This window comes from Saccopteryx leptura, chromosome 5 (assembly GCF_036850995.1).
Source record: "Saccopteryx leptura isolate mSacLep1 chromosome 5, mSacLep1_pri_phased_curated, whole genome shotgun sequence".
Lineage (NCBI taxonomy): Eukaryota > Metazoa > Chordata > Mammalia > Chiroptera > Emballonuridae > Saccopteryx > Saccopteryx leptura.
The window spans coordinates 66,188,813-66,208,587 of record NC_089507.1 but is presented as its reverse complement, the minus strand read 5'-3'; the positions used below and the strand labels follow the sequence as shown (position 1 = coordinate 66,208,587).

General features: G+C 35.0%; 1 protein-coding gene across 7 annotated transcripts in view; it reads left to right on the top strand.

Moving 5' to 3' along the window:
- WDFY3 (WD repeat and FYVE domain containing 3) overlaps positions 1 to 19,775 on the top strand; it is a 286,019-nt gene that overhangs the window by 140,989 nt on the left and 125,255 nt on the right. For all 7 annotated transcript variants that reach the window (XM_066385911.1, XM_066385917.1, XM_066385914.1 and 4 more), the window contains 4 exons: positions 10,813 to 11,280; positions 12,379 to 12,480; positions 15,022 to 15,215; positions 18,822 to 19,279. In XM_066385911.1, the coding sequence (XP_066242008.1) occupies positions 10,813 to 11,280; positions 12,379 to 12,480; positions 15,022 to 15,215; positions 18,822 to 19,279 (1,222 nt within the window). The remainder of the gene's footprint in view (positions 1 to 10,812; positions 11,281 to 12,378; positions 12,481 to 15,021; positions 15,216 to 18,821; positions 19,280 to 19,775) is intronic.

The following is a 19,775-nucleotide window of genomic DNA, read 5'->3' as shown; positions in this document are numbered from 1 at the left end:
GGGAAGAGGGAAAGAAGAAGAACAGTGAGGGGTTGAGAAGCAGATGGTTGCTTCTCATGTATGCTCTGACTGGGGATCGAACCTGGGACATCTGCACACCTGGTCATTGCTCAGTCCACTGAGTCAACCAACCAGGGCCACCACAGATGTCTTTTTAACTCATCTCACCTTTTCAGATCCATCTCCACATTATTTCATAACTGTGGTGACTTTGAATCTGAAAAATAATGGTATTTATGAATACCATTGGTATTTATGAATACTCAGACCAAAATAGTGGTCTGAGTATGGAATGAACTCTTGTATTTTCTTTTTTAAATGCTTTTTTCTTATTTCATTTAACTTATGCCTATATCATTTAGGTTTTTTCAGGTACCACTTTTGCATCAGATTCTGAAAATTTTTGTGTATATACAAATATCCTTTCAAACCTTAGATTAATTCAGTTTTTTGGTGTTGTTTCTGCGTATGTATACTTGAAAGTAATGAGGTGGTAATTGTCATCTTTTAGAATGATTTTCTTACTTAAACTTTATTTTATTTAGTTATTTGAGTACCAAACAGATTGAAGTCAGTTAATGTAAAATTTGAAATTTAGGATATCTCTGTTTAATTAAAATATTAGGGCATTTTTATGTCAATATTTAAGGAATATTCCTGCTTTATATAGATAGAACAGTCTTTGTTATCTTTTATTTTTTTTATTTTTTTATTTAGAAAATTAAATTTAACAGGGTGACATTGATCAGCAAGAGTACACAGATTTTGAGTAAACATTTCTACATCAGTTGGACAGTCGACTATGTTGTGTATTCATCACCCAAAGTCAAATCATTCTCTGTCACCTTATATTTGTCCCTTTTTATATCCTTCCACCAAATCCCCTTCCCACACATCCCCCTTCCCCACATCTGCCTTTCCCCCATCCTCCTCCTCCTGATAACTACTGTACTCTTATCTATGTCCATGAGTCTCAATTTTGTATCCCACCTATGTGTGGAATCCTACAGTTCTTAGCTTTTTCTGATTTTCTTATTTCACTCAGTATAATGTTATCAGGCTTCATCCATGTTGTCATAAATGATACTGTTATTGTTTCTTATGGCTGAGTATTATTCGTGTGTGTGTGTGTGTGTGTGTGTGTGTGTATCTCACATCTTCTTTATCCAATCCTCTTTCAAAGGGTTGTTTCCATGTCTTGGCCACTGTGAATAATGCTGCGATGAACATGGAGGTGCATGTGTCTTTATGTACCAATGTTTTCAAGTTTTTGTAGTATATACACAGTAGAGGGATTGCTGGGTCATATGGTAGTTCTATTAATATTTTGAGGAACCACCATACTTTCTTCCATAATGGTTGTACTAATAATTTACATTGGTACTAGCAGTGAATGAGGGTTCCTTTTTCTCCACAGCCTCTCCAACACTTATTACTTGTCTTGTTGATAATAGCTAATCTAACAGGTGTGAAGTGGTATTTCATTGTAGTTTTGATTTGCATTTCTAAAATAGCTAGTGAAGATGAGTATTTTTTCATATATCTGTTGGCCAGTTGTATGTCTTCTTGGGAGAAGTGTCTATTCTTGTCCTCTCCTCATTTCTTAATTGGATTGTTTGCTTATTTGTTGCTGAGTTTTGTGAGCTCTTTATATATTTTGGATATTAATGCCTTATCGGAGCTGTTGTTTGCAAATATCATCTCCCATTTAGTTGGCTGCCTATTTGCTTTGTTGTCAGTTTCTTTTGCTGTGCAGAGGCTTTTTAGTTTGATAAAGTCTCATTTATTTTTGCCTTTACTTCCCTTGCCTTTGGGGTTCATAAATTGTTCTCTATGGCCAAGGTCCCTGAGTTTAGTACCTCTGTTTCCTTCTATGTAATTTACTGTTTCAGATCTTATATTTAGGTCCATTATTGATCCATTTTGAATTAATTTTTCTGCAGGGGGATAACCTGTACTAAAGTTTTATTCTTTTGCATGTGACTATTTAATTTTCCCAGCACCATTTATTGAAGAGGCTTTCTTTTCTCCACTGTGTGTTTTTGGCTCCTCTATCAAAGATGATTTGCCAGTATAAGTATGGTATTTCTGGGCTCTCAATTCTGTTCTATTGGTCTTGTGTCTATTTTTCTGCCAATACCATACTGTTTTGATTGTCATGGCTCTGCAGTATAATTTGAAGTCAGGAATTGTAATGCCTCTTGCTTCATTCATTTTTCTCAGGATTCCTTTGACTATTCAAAGTTTTTTATGGTTCCATACAAACCTGGTGATCTTTTTGTTTCATTTGTTATTTCAAAAAATGACATTGGAGTTTTGATAGGAATTGCATTAAATTTGTATATTGATTTGGATAATATGGTCATTTTAACTATGTTTACTTTTGCTGTCCAAGAATATGGGGTATTTTTCCATTTCATTGTGTTTTTTTCAATTTCCTTTAGTAAAACTTCATAGTTTTCAATATATAGATCCTTTACATTCTATATTATGTTTATTCCTAGGTATTTATTGTTTTTGTTGCCAATGTAAAAAATATTTTTTACTGAATTCATTTTCTGAAGTTTCATTGTTGGCATATATGAAAGTAATAGATTTCGTATATTGATTTTGCATTCTGTGATATTATTGCATTGGTTTATTGTTTTTGTTAGTCTTTCTGTGGAGTCTTTGGGGTTTTCCATATACAGGATCATGTCATCTGCAAAAATGGAAACCTTTACTTCTTCTTTTTCTATGTCAATGCCTTTTATTTCTTTCTCTTGTCTGATTGATCTGGCTAAAAATTTCCTCAGATCTGTGAGGAAAGAGAAAAATTTGGTGGTCCTCCAGATTCTCTCTTTTCCAGAGTCTACCATGAAAGTGTTCTATATTCTTCCCTCCATTTCTACCCATGCCACCTTCAGTCCCTTCTGTGCTCGGCACCTTTCAGGCACCACTGTGAGCCCAGCTTGGGTTCCTTCTCTGCATTATAGTTGTCCAATTTGTTGACATTTCAAGGAGAGATATCAGAAATATTTCTCACACGGCCATTTCTCTGATGTCACTTAATTATCTGTTAGCTTTACTTATTATTCTCCTTTCCCAATTAAATATTTTAGGAATTTAATAGTTATGACAGTCCTGAATAACTATTCTTGATCACATCAGCATTCAAAATATACTTCAGATTTGTATGCTACTTATTTAGGTGCTATTACTTGGCAATTTCCTTTAAGTACTTTTGGATAAAAAGCCAAATTATAAACTTTTGTTTAGTTTCATTGTACATAAGATATACTAAATTTGAAAATAATATTACAAATAGAAAATCTTTTTTTTTGGATTAGTCACAAGAAATGATTGAGTCTTATATGTACTATAAGACTGGTTGTTTAGCTCCTAGAAAAGCCAAATACGACAGTGTATTACAAACAACAGCTGATGCCAACCCAAGAAGACCTAGAAATAACACAACTGAAAATTGGAGGCAGACAACACCAAGCCTAGACTCAGCTAGCTCTACAAACAACACACCTAAACACACAGACATAATGAGGAGACAGAAGTGCAATCCAAATGAAAACACAAGAAAAACCTCCAGAAAAGGAACTGAGTGATATGGAAATAACCAAACTACTGGATGCAGAGTTTAAAATAATGATTGTTAGGATGCTTAGGGATCTTAGAACAATGGATGGTCATTACGAACACCTAAATAAAGAGATAGCAAGTATAAAAAAGGACATTAAAATACTAAAAAAGAATCAGTTGCAGATGACAAATACAATATCGGAAATGAAGACCACAATGGAAGGAATTAAAAGCAGGATGGATGAAGCTGAGAATCGAATCAGCAAGTTGGAGGACAAGATGAACGAAGACATGGAAGCAGAGTAGAAAAAAGAAAAGAGACTCAAAAAGTCTGAGGAAACTCTAAGAGAGCTCTGTGACAACATGAACCGAAATAATATCCGCATCATATGGGTTCCTGAAGAAGAAGAGAAAGAACAAGGGATAGAAACTTTATTCAATCAAATCATAGCTGAAAACTTCCCTAAATTAATGCAGGGAAGGGTCTCACAAGTTCAAGTATCAGAGAGAACTCCATTAAAGAGAAACCCAAAGAAACCAACACCAAGACACATCATAATTAAAATACCAAAAGCTAAGTGATAAACAGAAAATATTAAAAGCTGCTCGAGAGAAAAAGACTATCACCTACAAAGAAGCCCCCATAGGATGACATCCAATTTCTCAACAGAAACACTTGGGGCCAGAAGGGAATGGCAAGAAATATTTAAAGTAATGCAGAACAAGACCTACAACCAAGGCTATTTTATCCAGCAAGTATCCAGCAAGGCTATCATTTAAAATTGAAGGAGAAATAATAAGCTTCCTAGACAAAAAACAAACAAGTAATTCATTACAACCAAACCAATGCTGCAGGAAATGTTAAGGGGCCTGTTGTAAAAAGATCAAAGTGGGAAAAGAATATAGCAAAAGAGGAATACAGCTTTAAAGAATAAAATGGCAATAAACAACTACATATCAAGGCCCTGGCCGGTTGGCTCAGCGGTAGAGCGTCGGCCTGGTGTGCAGGGGACCTGGGTTCGATTCCCGGCCAGGGCACATAGGAGAAGCGCCCATTTGCTTCTCCACCCCCCCCCCTCCTTCCTCTCTGTCTCTCTCTTCCCCTCCCGCAGCCAGGGCTCCATTGGAGCAAAGATGGCCCGGGCGCTGGGGATGGCTCCTTGGCCTCTGCCCCAGGCGCTAGAGTGGCTCTGGTCACGGCAGAGCGACGCCCCGGAGGGGCAGAGCGTCGCCCCTGGTGGGCATGCCGGGTGGATCCTGGTCGGGCACATGTGGGAGTCTGTCTCTCCCTGTTTCCAGCTTCAGAAAAATACAAAAAAAAAGAAAAAAACGACAACAACAACTACATATCAATAATAACCTTAAATGTAAATGGATTAAATGATCCAATCAAAAGACATAGGGTATCTGTTTGGATAAGAAAATAGGACCCGTACTTATGCTTTATACAAGAGACACACTTTAAAACAAAAGATGCACATAGACTGAAGATAAAAGGATGGAAAAAAACATTTCATGCAAATGGAAATGAAAAAAAAGCTGGGGTAGCAATACTTAGACAAAATGGACTTTAAAACAAAGGCTATAGTAAGAGATAAAGAAGGTTACTACATAATGATAAAGGGAGTAATCCAACAGGAAGATATAACCATTATAAATATCTACGCACCTAATATAGGAGCACCTAAATATATAAAGCAGACTTTGATGGATATAAAGGGCAAGATCAACAGCAATACTATAATAGGAGATTTCAATACCCCACTAATATCACTAGATAGATCCTCAAGAAAGAACATTAACAAAGAAACAGCAAACTTAAAGGACACACTAGATCAACTCGATTTAATAGATATCTGTAGAACCTTTCACCCTAAGGCAGCAGAATATACATTCTTTTCAAGTGCTCATGGTACATTCTCTAGGATAGACCACATGTTAGGACACAAAAGCAGTCTCAACAAATTTAAGAAGATTGAAATCATATCAGGCATGTTCTCTGATCACAATGGCATGAAACTAGAAATCAACCACAACAGAAAAACTGAAAAATACTCAAATACATGGAAACTAAATAGCATGTTATTAAGTAACGAATGGGTTAACAATGAAATCAAAGAAGAAATAAAAATATTCCTAGAAACAAACGATAATGAGCATACAACAACTCAAGATTTATGTGACACAGCAAAAGCAGTCCTGAGAGGGAAGTATATAACACTACAGGCATTCCTTAAGAAGCTTGAAAAAGCTCAAATAAACAACCTAATCCTTCATTTAAAAAAACTAGAAAAAGAACAGCAAGTAAGGCCAGAGGTAGTAGAAGGAAGGAAATAATAAAGATCAGAGAGGAAATAAATGACATAGAGGCTAAAGAAACAATACAGAGGATCAATGAAACCAAGAGCTGGTTCTTTGAAAAGGTAAACAAGATCGATGAACCTTTAACGAGACTCACCAAGAAAGGGGAGAGAGGACTCAAATAAATAAAATTAGAAATGAGAGTGGAGAAATAACAACTGATACAACAGAAATACAAAATATTATAAGAAAATACTATGAAGAACTGTATGCCAAATAATAAACAACCTAGGTGAAATGGACAAATTCCTTGAAAAATATAATCTTCCAAAAATCTATCTGGAAGAATCAGATTTAGACCAATTACAACAAAAGCATTCGAAACAGTCATCAAAAAGCTCCCAAAATACAAATCCCCTGGGCCTGATGGCTTCACTGGTGAATTCTACCAAATATTCAAAGAAGAACTAACTCCTATTCTTAAGCTATTTCAAAAAATTCAAGAGCAAGGAACACTTCCAAGTTCCTTTTATGAGGCGAACATAATTCTGATTCCAAAACCAGGCAAAGACAACAGAAAGAAAGAATATTATAAGCCAATATCCCTGATGAATTTAGATGCTAAAATTCTCAACAAAATATTAGCAAAACCATATTAGCAATACATGAAAAAAAGCATACATCATGATCAAGTGGGATTTATTCTGGGGAGGCAAGGATGGTACAACATTAGTACATCAATTAATGTGCACCACATAAACAAAAGAAAGGCGAAAAACCACATAATAATTTCCATAGATGCAGAAAAAGCATTTGATAAAATCCAGCACCCATTTATGATCAAAACTCTTAGCAAAGTGGGAATACAGGGAACATACCTCAACATGATAAAGGCCGTCTATGACAAACCCACAGCCAACATCATAATTAATGCACAAAGAAGCAATTCCCCTAAAATCCGGAACAAGGCAGGGGTGCCTCCTTTCACGACTCTTATTCAACATAGTACTGGAAGTCCTAGCTACAGCAGTCAGACAAGAAAAAGAAATAAAAGGCATCCAAATTGGAAAAGAAATAAAACTATCATTATTTGCAGATGATATGATACTGTATATAGAAAACCCTTAAGCCTCAGTCAAAAAACTACTTGACCTAATTAATAAACGAATTCAGCCAGCTAGCAGGATGTAAAATTAATACTCAGAAATCAGAGACATTTTTATACACTAACAATGAACTGTCAGAAAGAGAAATTAAGGAAACAATTTTCTTTACTATTGCAACAAAAAAAATAAAGTACCTAGGAGTAAATTTAACCAAGTTGGTTAAAGAATTGTACTCAGAAAATTATAAAACATTGATAAAAGTAATCAAGGAAGATATAAACAAGTGGAAGCATATACCATGCTCATGGTTAGGAAGAATAAACATCATTAAAATGTCTATATTACCCAAAGCAATTTATAAATTAAATAAAATACCAATGACATACTTCAAAGATATAGAACACATATTCCAAAAATGTATATGGAACCAAGAAAGAACACGAATAGCCTTATCAATCTTGAAAGAGAAGAATAAAGTGGGAGGTATCACACTTCCTGATATCAAGTTATACTACAAGGCCATTGTACTCAAAACAGCTTGATACTGGCATAAGAATAGGCATATAGATCAATGGAACAGACAGAGAGCCCAGAAATAAACCTACATCTTTATGGACAATTGATATTTGACAAAGGAGGTAAGAGCATACGATGGAGTAAAGACAATCTCTTTATTAAATGGTGCTGGGAAAACTGGACAGCTACCTGCAAAAAAAAAATGAAACTAGACCACCAACTTACACCATGCACAAAAATAAACTGAAAATGGATAAAGGACTTAAATGTAAGTCGTGAAACCATAAGCATCCTAGAAGAAAACATAGGCAATAAGCTCACTGATATCTATCACAGCAATATATTTGCTGATTTATCTTCACAGGCAAATGAAATAAAATACAGGATAAAGAAATGGGACTGTATCAAACTAAAAAGCTTTTGCACAGCTAGAGACAATATGAACAGAATGAAAAGACAAACCACACAGTGGGAGAACATATTTGACAATACGTCTGATAAGGGGTTAATAACCAAAATTTATAAAGAACTTGTAATACTCAACACCAGGAAGACAAACAATCCAATGAAAAAATTGGCACAAGAAGTGAATAGACACTTCTCCAAAGAGGACATACAGATGGCCAATAGACAGATGAAAAAATGTTTAACATCCCTAATCATTAGAGAAATGCAAATTAAAACCACAATGAGGTACCACCTCACACCAGTCAGAATGGCGCTCATTAACAAAACAACACACGATAGGTGCTGGAGAGGATGTGGAGAAAGGGGAACCCTCCTGCACTTTTGGTGGGAATGCAGACTTGTGTAGCCACTTTGGAAAACAGTATGAAGAAATTATTAGAAATGAACTGCCCTTTGACCCAGCCCTCCCACTTGTACGAATATATCCCAAGGACACCATATCACCGACTGAAAAAAAGAAATGCACCCCCATGTTTATGGCAGCATTGTTCACAATAGCAAAGATCTGGAAACAGCCCAAGTGTTTGTCAGTGGACAAGTGGATTAAAAAGCAGTGGTACATATATACAATGGAATACTATGGGGTTATGAAAAAGAAGGAAATACTACCTTTTGCAAAAATATGGATGGACCTGGAAACTATTATGTTGAGTGAAATAAGCCAGGCAGAGAAAGAAAAATATCATGTGACCTTACTCATTTGAGGAATCCAAGGAACAATGTGAACTGAGGAATGGAACTGAGACAGAGGAGAGATCAAAGGGACCAGAGGAAAAGAGGACAGAGGGAAAGGGGATGATAGGATGGGATAAACCTGAAGGGAAGGGGGGAGGACGCTGTTAGGAGGGGGACAAGGGAGATTTTGAGGGGAATAAAAAAGAAAAAAAAACTTGATTGTTTATTGAATTAGTTAAAATATTCTGCTTTTGAAGCCTGTTGTGGGGAATTGTCAGAGTATTCCTTCGTCTGCTTGTTTTAACTATATACTAATGGTCCGTACATAAATTGGATAATAAGTAGAATTAAGGATATATCAGAGCAGATTCATTAGTATAACTAAAAGAAATTAGTAAGAGCCAAATGTTCTGCTGACTACTGAATTCTAGTATTATCTTTGTGTGCAAAGATTACCACATTTTACATTTGACTTTTAATTGGGTGTCTTTGTACACATTGTGTTCAGTTCAGCTCTTTGTGGTGGACATCTTGTTCTCCGGGTTGGTTATTAATATTCCTTATCTTTATCTGTGATATTACTTGAAACCAAATAATGAAGATGGAACTTAGGAAAATCTAAATTTTCCTCTATTACTATAAACTTATCTTTAACACCTTCTTTTATAGTGAGTCTTGATATTGACAGCAGAAAGATGCAAAATCCCAGATAGAGGTATTCTTTAACCTTATTTGTCACCTTTTGTCACATATACTCAGAATTTTACATTTGTATCTTCGTTGTTAGTCTGAGCTTATTTTTTATTTACCTGCTGGTAATAAAAAAGTAGAGACGTCCTAAAAAAAAAAACAAGCATTTGATTAATGAGGAGCTGGAAGTGAAGACAAATCTTTAGAATTTGCCATATATGTAATTAATTTGTTATAAACAAACAAAATTAAAATCATATAAAGAATGAAAAAAAAACTTGAATCTTTGCATTTTTCAGATAATGTCCAAACTAGGATTTCTGAGCAGCCTTTTTAACCCATGTTACTTTGTTTCTTTTTTTTTTTTTAAGTTTTGTGTTTATCTTCTTTCTAAAGTCCTGCTTACTCTGTCAGGCTTTGAGTTAATTTTTTGGTGGCTCTTGCAGATGCCTTAGACTGCTAGAGCTGTGATCCTGCCGATGATTTTTAGAGGCAAGCACTTCTTTCATGCGCCTCAAATACTTTGTACATTAATTTCTTTATAATTGTTGTTTACTAATTTACCTCATAAGAGCCTTGGATACAAATTTTTGTCCTTTTTCAGTTGGTCTGTTTGAAAATATAGCTTTAACAAACTTGAATTGCTTTAACAAACATAGAAGAAATTTCACTTTGAGCTTGAAAACAAAATAATTTTTTTTGAGAGAGAGAAACAGGTATAGACAGGAAGGGAAGGAGCTGAGAAGCTTCAACTCTAGTTGTGGCACCTTAATTGCTCATTGATTGCTTTCTTATATGTGCCTTGATATGGGGGGGCTCCAGCTGAGCCTGTGACCCCTTGCTCAAGCCAGCAACCCTGGGCTCAAGCCAGTAACCTCCGAGCTCAAGCTGGTGACCTCAGGGTTTCAAACCTGGGTTCTCAGTGTCCCAGGCTGACGCCCTATTCACTGCGCCACCACCTGGTAAGGCGAAAACAAAATAAGCTTCTAAACTAAAGTTCTGATGTTGTAATTATAAAGGGAAAACTATAGTAGAAAAGAGTGATTTTTTTCCCCCTTCCTATTTTCCTGCTTCTATTCTTGCAGCTCTCAAACAAATCTCTTAGTTTAGCCTGTAAGTCTGATAGAGAAGTACCTGTTCTTACAGCCAGGATCAGTCTTACAGATAATAAAAAACAAAAGGCCTTCTCATTTTCAAACTCTGAGGAATGGACCCATATAATATGCTCTATTCTCTAAAACAGTCTGTTTCAACATATACTAGTCTTGAATTGGTATAATCTTATTAATGCATTAAAAGTTTAATTAGTGTTATTTTTAATAAATTACTGAACTTGATGAAGAAAAACAAGAACTTAAAAAGAAAACGTGTTTTAGTAAATAGTTGATAAATGTTACAATTTATGATCTATTTAAATAGACTAGTTTGCTATAATTAAATCATCACATCACACCTACTTTTGTGTTCTTGTCTTCTATTTTAGGTCACAGTGTGAGAAACGTCCCGGCCTTTGCAGTTCTTCAGAGTGCATTTTTAAAAGCAAAAACCAACTTCCTTGCCCAAATCATCCTCGATGCCATCACAAACATTTACATGGCTGACAGTGTCAATTATTTTATCCTAGAGTCACAGCACACATTGTCACAGTTTGCAGAGAAGATTTCTAAACTCCCAGAAGTACAAAACAAATACTTTGAGATGTTGGAGTTTGTTGTTTTTAGCTTAAATTATATCCCTTGTAAAGAACTTATTAGTGTTAGCATTCTCTTAAAGTCTAGCGCTTCTTACCACTGTAGCATTGTTGCAATGAAAACACTTCTTAAGTTTACACGACATGACTACATATTTAAGGATGTGTTCAGGGAGGTGGGCCTTCTGGAGGTCATGGTAAACCTTTTGCACAAATATGCTGCCCTCTTGAAGGATCCAACTCAGGCACTAAATGAACAAGGTAAAGCATTTTCCATAATTTTTATTTGACGGAGGTTCTTTGGGCAGGTTGTTTTTTTCATGTTTTGTCTTTTATTTGGTTATTTACTTGAATGACTTACTGATATGCATTATCGTGACATAGTTGGGAATATTTCCTACAGTTAAGTTGTTCATTCAACCTCTGCTAGGGAGTTTGTAAAGAAGTGGGTGGGATCTAGAAGTATGTCGCTGTGGTGGAAGAGAATTTAAGATAAAAACTGAGAAAAACAGTTATGATCCACATGATGAGAGTCTACTGTTTTCTTTCTAGAGGGAATTTTAAAAGTTACTAGAAACAATTGGAATGTTAGGTACCTCAAAATGTTTTTATTAATTATAGAAAGCAAATAGATGTATCTATGTAGTGATGTTATGAATATATATAAATATATACACATATTGCCTGACCTGTGGTGGCGTAGTGGATAATGCGTCGACCTGGAATGCTGAGGTTGCCGGTTCAAAACCCTGGGCCTGCCCAGTCAAGGCATATATGGGAGTTGATGCTTCCTGCTCCTCCCCCCTTCTCTCTCTCTCTCTCTTTCTCTCTTCTCTAAAATGAATAAATAAAAATTAAAAAAAAATATATATATATATATACATGTATTGTCATTACATACCTTAAATTTTGTTTTTCATTCTTTCTGATAAATCTGATAAAAGTGTGGTAGTATCTGGCACTTAAGTGTTAATGAATTAATACAAGTTAAATAGATAGCATTGTTCATAAACTTTTTTCTCTTTGATGCATTATAATCTGGCATTCTCCTATTGACCTCCTTCACGAGGAAAGCCCCTGTGAGAAGAATACATTTAACTTTGATTGGCATTTTCCTTCTTAACATTTGTTAAATAACTAACTTTCTAGCCTCGCCAAAATAGAATCTGTAAACATGGAAGTTGAACTTATTTTTGGTTGCTGGTAGACATGGGTGGCATTTCTAAAGGTTGTTTTATGTCAGTTGCATTAGTGGGAAAAGTGTATATCAAAGATTTAAAAATTATTAAAAGATGATTTAATCAAGAAGAAAATAAGCTTAGAGCGTTTGTGTTTTTGACCTTTGATCCTTTTTACTAGGGGACACAAAAAATAATAGTTCAATTGAAGACCAAAAACACCTGGCTTTGTTGGTTATGGAGACTTTGACAGTGCTTCTTCAAGGATCAAACACAAATGCAGGTAATTAGAGAAGCTAGCAGTTGCTTTGGGGAGGATGTTAGCTCTGGTTATATCTTCTGTAATGATTCTGGCTTCTGAAATACTCATCACTTAAGGAAAAGAACTATTGATTCAGTAATGGTACTCATATCTTTAGAATGCAATACTTTTGACCTTTTTAAATATATATATTAGTGATGAAACATAACAGTGATATTATTCCAAAATACATTTTTATATTTTATTCCTTTTTATAGTGTGCCTTGTGTTTGAAGTCTTTTTTTTCTATTTTTTACTTAGGTAATGCAGAATCTTAAACAAGTCACTTTGCTTGTTTAAATATTTTCCAAAATATCTGCTTCATACTGTATTTTTCAGTAGTTCAATGAGAGTAATATAATGTTACAACCTTGAGGAAATATTGAAAAAATGATTCTCTAATAAAGATTGCCTCTCCCAGGTGAATTGGATTTATTAATCTTTTGCTTTATCTTTGGTCCCAACTTCTCTTCAATCCTTTTTTACTTTTTATTAACAGTCAACTGTATTTAAATACTTGAAATTTTAGCCAACATCAGAAATCTCTCAGATAACAATGTCAGTACAGCTTGAGAGAGGAGTAAGTGATAGGGAGTTGAGTTCACATGAGTAAGTTGTTCACAGATGGTATAGCTTTTTAGGCCATGCTGAGAAATTTAAATTGTGTTTTAAGTGTTATGGGAAGCCATGGACAAATAAATTAATGACTGAACGAATAATCAAACTAGCAAGCGCACAATGCATGGCTAATTTGCCTGAATGCAGAAGAACTTACTATTCAACGTAATTAAAATATATTTTAAAAAATAACAAAATATATTGTTTGTCCCGTATACAAAGCCAGGTGTCAGAGATACAAAGATAAGATAATTCTTTCCCCAAAGGAATTACAGTCTGAAGGGAAAAGATGTAAACAGGTAACTGTATAGGTAATTATCTAAATGCAGTTTGGGCAAATGCCAAGACAGTTGAATGAATTTAGTTGGTAATTCAAACAATAAGCATGATGAGGCTTAATGGGTACGGTATTAACAGGTTGTCCATGATACAATGATTAATCTCCTTATTTTCACTAAGTGGGTTTAGTTGGCTGAGTAGTCAGAAATGTATTGAGGGTACACTAATAACAATTCATTAACAAATTAGCTGTTAGTGGCATGATCCACAGGGAGGAACTGAACAATTCTAATGTAGAAGAGTGGAGAACTTATACTCTTGACTAAAAGTCACTTACTACATCTCCCAGATCACCATTTTTACAAAGTTCTTTTCATCAACTGTCTTCTTGTTAAAAAAAGATGTTATGAGCCCTGTGATTTCAGACATTTAAAACAGTGCTTTGCTCATAGAACTATTAAAAAAATATTAGTCATTATGATTATCTCATGGGCACTAAATGGCAACCAAGATGTAAACATGGTTTTCCCTGTGCTAAATCTTAAGCACATGACTTACAGTCACCTCAAGGTCATACAGTTCTTAAAAAGTTAGCAAATAAAGAGTGCTAAATAGAAAGGACAGTGGCTGCTACTACAGAATTCACTGACATTTATTTTCTCAGGAAATATTTATTGAAACAAAAAACAAAGAAATTAAGTTTAATGAGGGACTAAACATAGAAACATAATATTAAGACTGTTTGATGTGAAGTATTATAATAGTGGCATATACAATATACTCTAAAAAGCATAAAGGATAGAATGATTAGTTTGGAGGAAATACTAATTAATGATTTAGGTCACTCGCTCCATTTCTTAATACTCAGAGATGGTATTTGATATGAGAACAGTATCACTCGTGGGTGGGTCTACAGGCTATGGATCTGGGCTATCTAGGCATAAATCCTCCCCTGCGCTTTGTTAGCTGTGTGATCTTCACCGCATCCCTCAACCTCTGTAAGTCTCATCTCCTCATCTGTATAGGGGATGAGGGTCGAATAAATCAGCTCTGTAAAGCATTTGGAGCAGTGCACTGGCCTTTGTTTACATGCTATATCTAACTAAAAAGTTTGGTTCCCTATAATTTTTCTTACTGTAGAATAATTTCATTCCATTTCTTTCATACCGCTATTTTGGAAGCCTTATTAGTTTAAATCTCATTTATTTGGGGTATTGTTTGTCTGAAAGCTATTTACATAAATTGATTTCAAGTATTATTCAGCTTGAAGACAACATAAAAATATTGGGTCTCCGGTTGGGCGCATGTGGGGAGTCTGTCTGACTGTCTCTCCCCGTTTCCAGCTTCGGAAAAAGAAAAAAAAAATATTGGGTCTCTTTGGTGTCTACTTATGAAATTTTTGAATGTTCTAGATTTGGAGAATGTGGACATGGTAAATATATCAGGACATTAATCTTGCATTTAAGGAAATCTGGAGAAAATTTGTATATGTCTTTGCTGACACCCCACAGTGCAATTTTTAATCATAATTTAGGAGGTGAAATAGCTGTGTAGTTTTATTTGCACTCTTGAGTTGTTCCTCACACAAAAAGATAAAATTTTTAACTTTTGTCTTCCTTCTTTAAGGAATTTTCCGAGAATTTGGAGGTGCAAGATGCGCACATAATATAGTGAAGTACCCTCAATGCCGGCAGCACGCCCTGATGATCATCCAGCAGCTGGTGCTCTCTCCTAGTGGGGATGATGACATGGGCACCCTTCTGGGGCTAATGCATTCAGCCCCACCGACAGAGTTGCAGTTGAAGACTGACATATTAAGGGTAACTTTGATAAGTGTGTTGTTACTACGCTTTTATGACTAAAATCTGTGATCAGTTTTAAGTGACTAAATTGTTATGAACTATTCTTGCCATTTTTCTTCTAAAATTATGTCAAAATAGTAATAGCAGAAGAAAAGACAGTATCTTTACCCTGGCCTCCATGACCCTCAGTAAACTATCTTCCTCTCTTGACTTCCTCTCCTAGTATCTTCACCCCATTCCTGCTACAGACATCACAGAAATAATAGCTATTTTAGAGAATCATATTATTTCTTTTAATTTTTGCATTCAATTATTCTCATCAATAATGAGAAGTTTGCATTTTTTCTTTAGGCTATTGTATATTTCATTTTGTTTTGATAGAGTGTAATGACACTTTTGAGTATGCATTTTATTTTAAAAGCAAGATTAATCTGACCACAGTTTATCTTAGACAAGAAGGAAATCTACATGCCTGTCAACATTGGGAAACATTTGTATATTTGAAAGAATTATTGGAAAAAAAACAAGTACCTTTGAAAGGATTATTGGAGAAAAAAAAGATGTTAAGGTTGCCAACAATTTGTTTGGAGGTGGGAGGGTTGACAACATTTTTAACATACATTGTTATTTTTTCTTGGTACATTTTTTAACTGGCTTTGTAAAATATTAGTGGGTAAAGCCAATATGAGGTAATTTAGCTGACTGGAAATGATAATAACTGACTCTCAGATCGGAGGAGGATGAGTAAGTCCTAATGTTTTACTTTTACTTATTTCCACAGTGTGAATGTTTTACTAATTTCCACAGTGTGAATACTTCCAAAGTGACCTATTTCAGGCAACTAATGTGTTAACTGAATGTGGATTGAGAGAGATGTACAATAGCACCTCAGTATATAGCATCTTAAGAGTGCAGTTAATAGTAAACTATAAAAAATAACTAGGAAACAATGAGTTTTGATTATTTGCTACTTTTGTTTTTTAAATAATTTGTTTAGTTGTGAAGTTATAGAACTTAATTATGGTTATGTTTTAACTGGCATGCAAAATTCCAAAAATAGAATAGCTGGCTGTCAAGAGCCAGTGTGAACAGGTTCCAGCTCTCCACTGCTGTGCAGGCGTGAAGCACATAGTATTGGGAGACGGGGTCCCAATTTGTTTCCATTGTGGCTATAGTAAGAACTGCTTCTCAGTGCCTCCATTCAGAGGACACAACCACAGGCCTTTGTAGTCTAATTTGTAGTTACTTGTGCACAAATCCAGCATTCCATGAGATGTAGTATTTTATCATTTCACCAATGCACAAATATGAATGATATGCATTATATTTATGCAGATGAAGATACTATATAGCTGATGATTATGTCTAACCATCTAGCATCTACAGCTTATTGTATCTTTGGTGTTTGCTATATCTCAATTATTGATTTGAGCTGGATGTTAAGTTATTCATGGTATTTGAAAATTTCCAAATATTGAGATTATGCTGTGAGTGGCAGTTCTCAGGTGGTAGGAGGTAGACTTATATAAAAGTACATAAGATAGTGTATTGGACTAAGAATTAATAAGCACTCTTTTTCTAACCCCTGTCATAATTCTAACCAGTCTTAGGATTTTGAACATCTTACCTTAGCTCTAAACTCACCCCTCCTTGTATATAAAATAATACTTAGTTTCCCCAGTGTTTTTAAAGATGGTGATGATGATGGGCTTTTTGCTAGCAGTTTTACATGTATTTCTTGTGAAGTAAGTGGTATTAGTAATGTCTTGATATGACATAAGAGGGAACTCTGGCACAGAAAGATGAAGTAACTGACCATGGTAAAATGCTTTTTAATGTTGGAATCAGAATTTCAACCCAAGCATAGCTGACTCTAAGGCTTGCATTTAATTCTCAGGCTCAGTTATAAAATGTTTTTAAAAAGTTATAAAATCTTGTGTTAATAAGAGTTGTTATTGCAATGAGTACTGTTTATTACATTTCATGAGATATAGAAACTATATTATTACCAAATTCTGTTAAAATTGAAGTTTATTAGTGTAGAATAATGGAAAGAATATCTTTTGTTTTAAAATTTTATTTACTGCCTGACCAGGTAGTGGCGCAGTGGATAGAGCATCGGACTGGGACACAGAGGACTCAGGTTCGAAACCCCAAGGTCACTGGCTTGAGCACAGGCTCATCCGACTTGAGTGCAGGCTCACTAGCTTGAGCCCAAGGTCGCTGGCTTGAGCAAAGGGTCACTTGCTCTGCTGTAGCCCCCCCCCCCCCCAGTCAAGGCACATATGAGAAAGCAGTCAATGAACAACTAAGGTGCCGCAACAAAGAATTGATGCCTCTCATCTCTCTCCATTCCTGCCTTTCTGTCCCTATCTGTCCCTCTCTGTCAAAAAAAATTTTTTATTTACTTATACAGATCACATATTTTCTGTTGTTTAAAATAATAAAATATAGGTATGTACAATGAAGTTTTCATAATTTCTGAAGCAGTATATTTCAAAAAGGTAACTATATATTAATGTATAGTCTTTCCCTTCAAGTACCATTAGAAATGTGTGAGATATATTAATAAAATGGTCTTTTCATAGGATTATAAACTGGTCTGAAATAATATTAGATACCCATGGTGTTCCAGTTGCTAAAGCAGAAGAAAACTGAGCCCCTGTATCTGCAGACAGATTTCAAATTGCTCTTTGGGGCAGTAAGGTCAAGATTAAGTGCATGAGGGGCAGTCAGACTTCCTGGGTTTAAATCCTACTTTGCTGTTGTGTAAGCTGTACCATCTTTTACCATGTTGGGCCTCAGTTCCTCTTCTCTAAAATGGGGAGAATAATAGTGCCTAACACAGCTAATACATCAAAGCACTTAGAGAGAGAGGTGCCTACTACATATAAGTGCCCCATAAAATGTTAGGCAATTTTATAAAGTATTTTTTTAATAATAAACTAAGTTAAAAGTATAACAGTTCAGAAGATAAGTGACAAAAGATTGTTTTACTTACTTGGCCTTCAGATTTTATTTCTTAGCGTTTACAGCTATTCTGGAAAAGGAGTATTCCTTAGGCCTTTGGGTTCAATTTACTTTGCAAAAATGAATGCCTGATAAGAACTGTGAATTGACGCCTCTTTCCAAAGCGTCAGTATGTATAGATGGTAACTTTATACGAATTAAAGTACTTCAGGTCTTGGCTGCCTTGACCATCTATCTGATCTTTTCTAGAATAAATCAGTTTATATATACACACAGTTGTAAATTTTTATAATTGTGTAAAATTATACTAGATTTTGTATTTTATTTAATAAAATTACTTTTTAAAAATTACTAAATTCTTTTGTGTCATTATCTATAAAAGACAGGAAAAGCTTTTCAGCCAGGATCTGGATATAGGATTTTTCTAGCAAAAGGAATATGTGATAGTGTTTCCTAAAGTTAATCTTCTGCTTTTATGGTAGTTTTTTAATTAGTAAAATATTTGATATGCTTCACAGGACTTATTATTGGATAAATGATGAAAACATTTATGTCAGATGTTCACAGAATGGTGTTATATCCTTTAAATATTCATGTATGTTGTTTGTTTGTTTTTTAACTTAGAATTATCAGTTTGCTTTTTGTCCACCATAGGCGCTCCTGTCAGTCCTTCGAGAAAGCCATCGGTCAAGAACAGTTTTTAGGAAAGTTGGAGGATTTGTATATATTACATCCTTGCTTGTTGCTATGGAAAGATCTTTGAGCTCGCCACCGAAGAATGGCTGGGAGAAAGTGAACCAGAATCAAGTATTTGAACTTCTCCACACTGTGTTCTGCACATTGACTGCAGCAATGCGCTATGAGCCAGCCAACTCGCATTTCTTCAAAACAGAGATTCAGTATGAGAAGTTGGCAGATGCTGTTCGATTTCTTGGCTGCTTCTCAGACCTGAGAAAAATAAGCCCCATGAATGTCTTCCCCTCAAATACACAGCCATTTCAAAGACTTTTAGAGGAAGACCTAATCTCGATGGACTCAGTGTCGCCCACTTTATGGCACTGCAGTAAACTCTTTATTTATCTCTACAAAGTAGCCACAGATTCTTTTGACAGGTATGGCTCTGCTCTGTGCTCTGAATTGAAGGGTACACTATGTTTGACTTCAACATTAAGGCCTGAATTATAAATTAACCTGAGGAAAATTACAACAAATGAAATCTCTTAATTACTTGTCACTTTTTTGTGACTATTACTATTGGTTTGATGTTAAGTTACATGGACATCTTTGTATTATTTGTAAATCCAGGGTCAGTTAACTGTCAAAGCACTTAATGAAAAATTTCTGTGAAATTTACTTTATGGTGCGGTATTTACCATTGTTCTCTTTTCCTCTCTTCTCAACAATGTTAGCTATATCTGGATTTAATTATATTAGTTATCAACAGGAGAACATGGTCATGATAGTGTTTATTTCCAGTCACAGGGTGTTTTCTCAATATTATCCTCAAAAAATGATAAAACTCCCTAAGAGGCATTGGTAATTCAGGAGTCCATATCAAAAATGATTCAGACTCAGTTACTCACTCTTAATTAAATAAGCGCCAAGTTG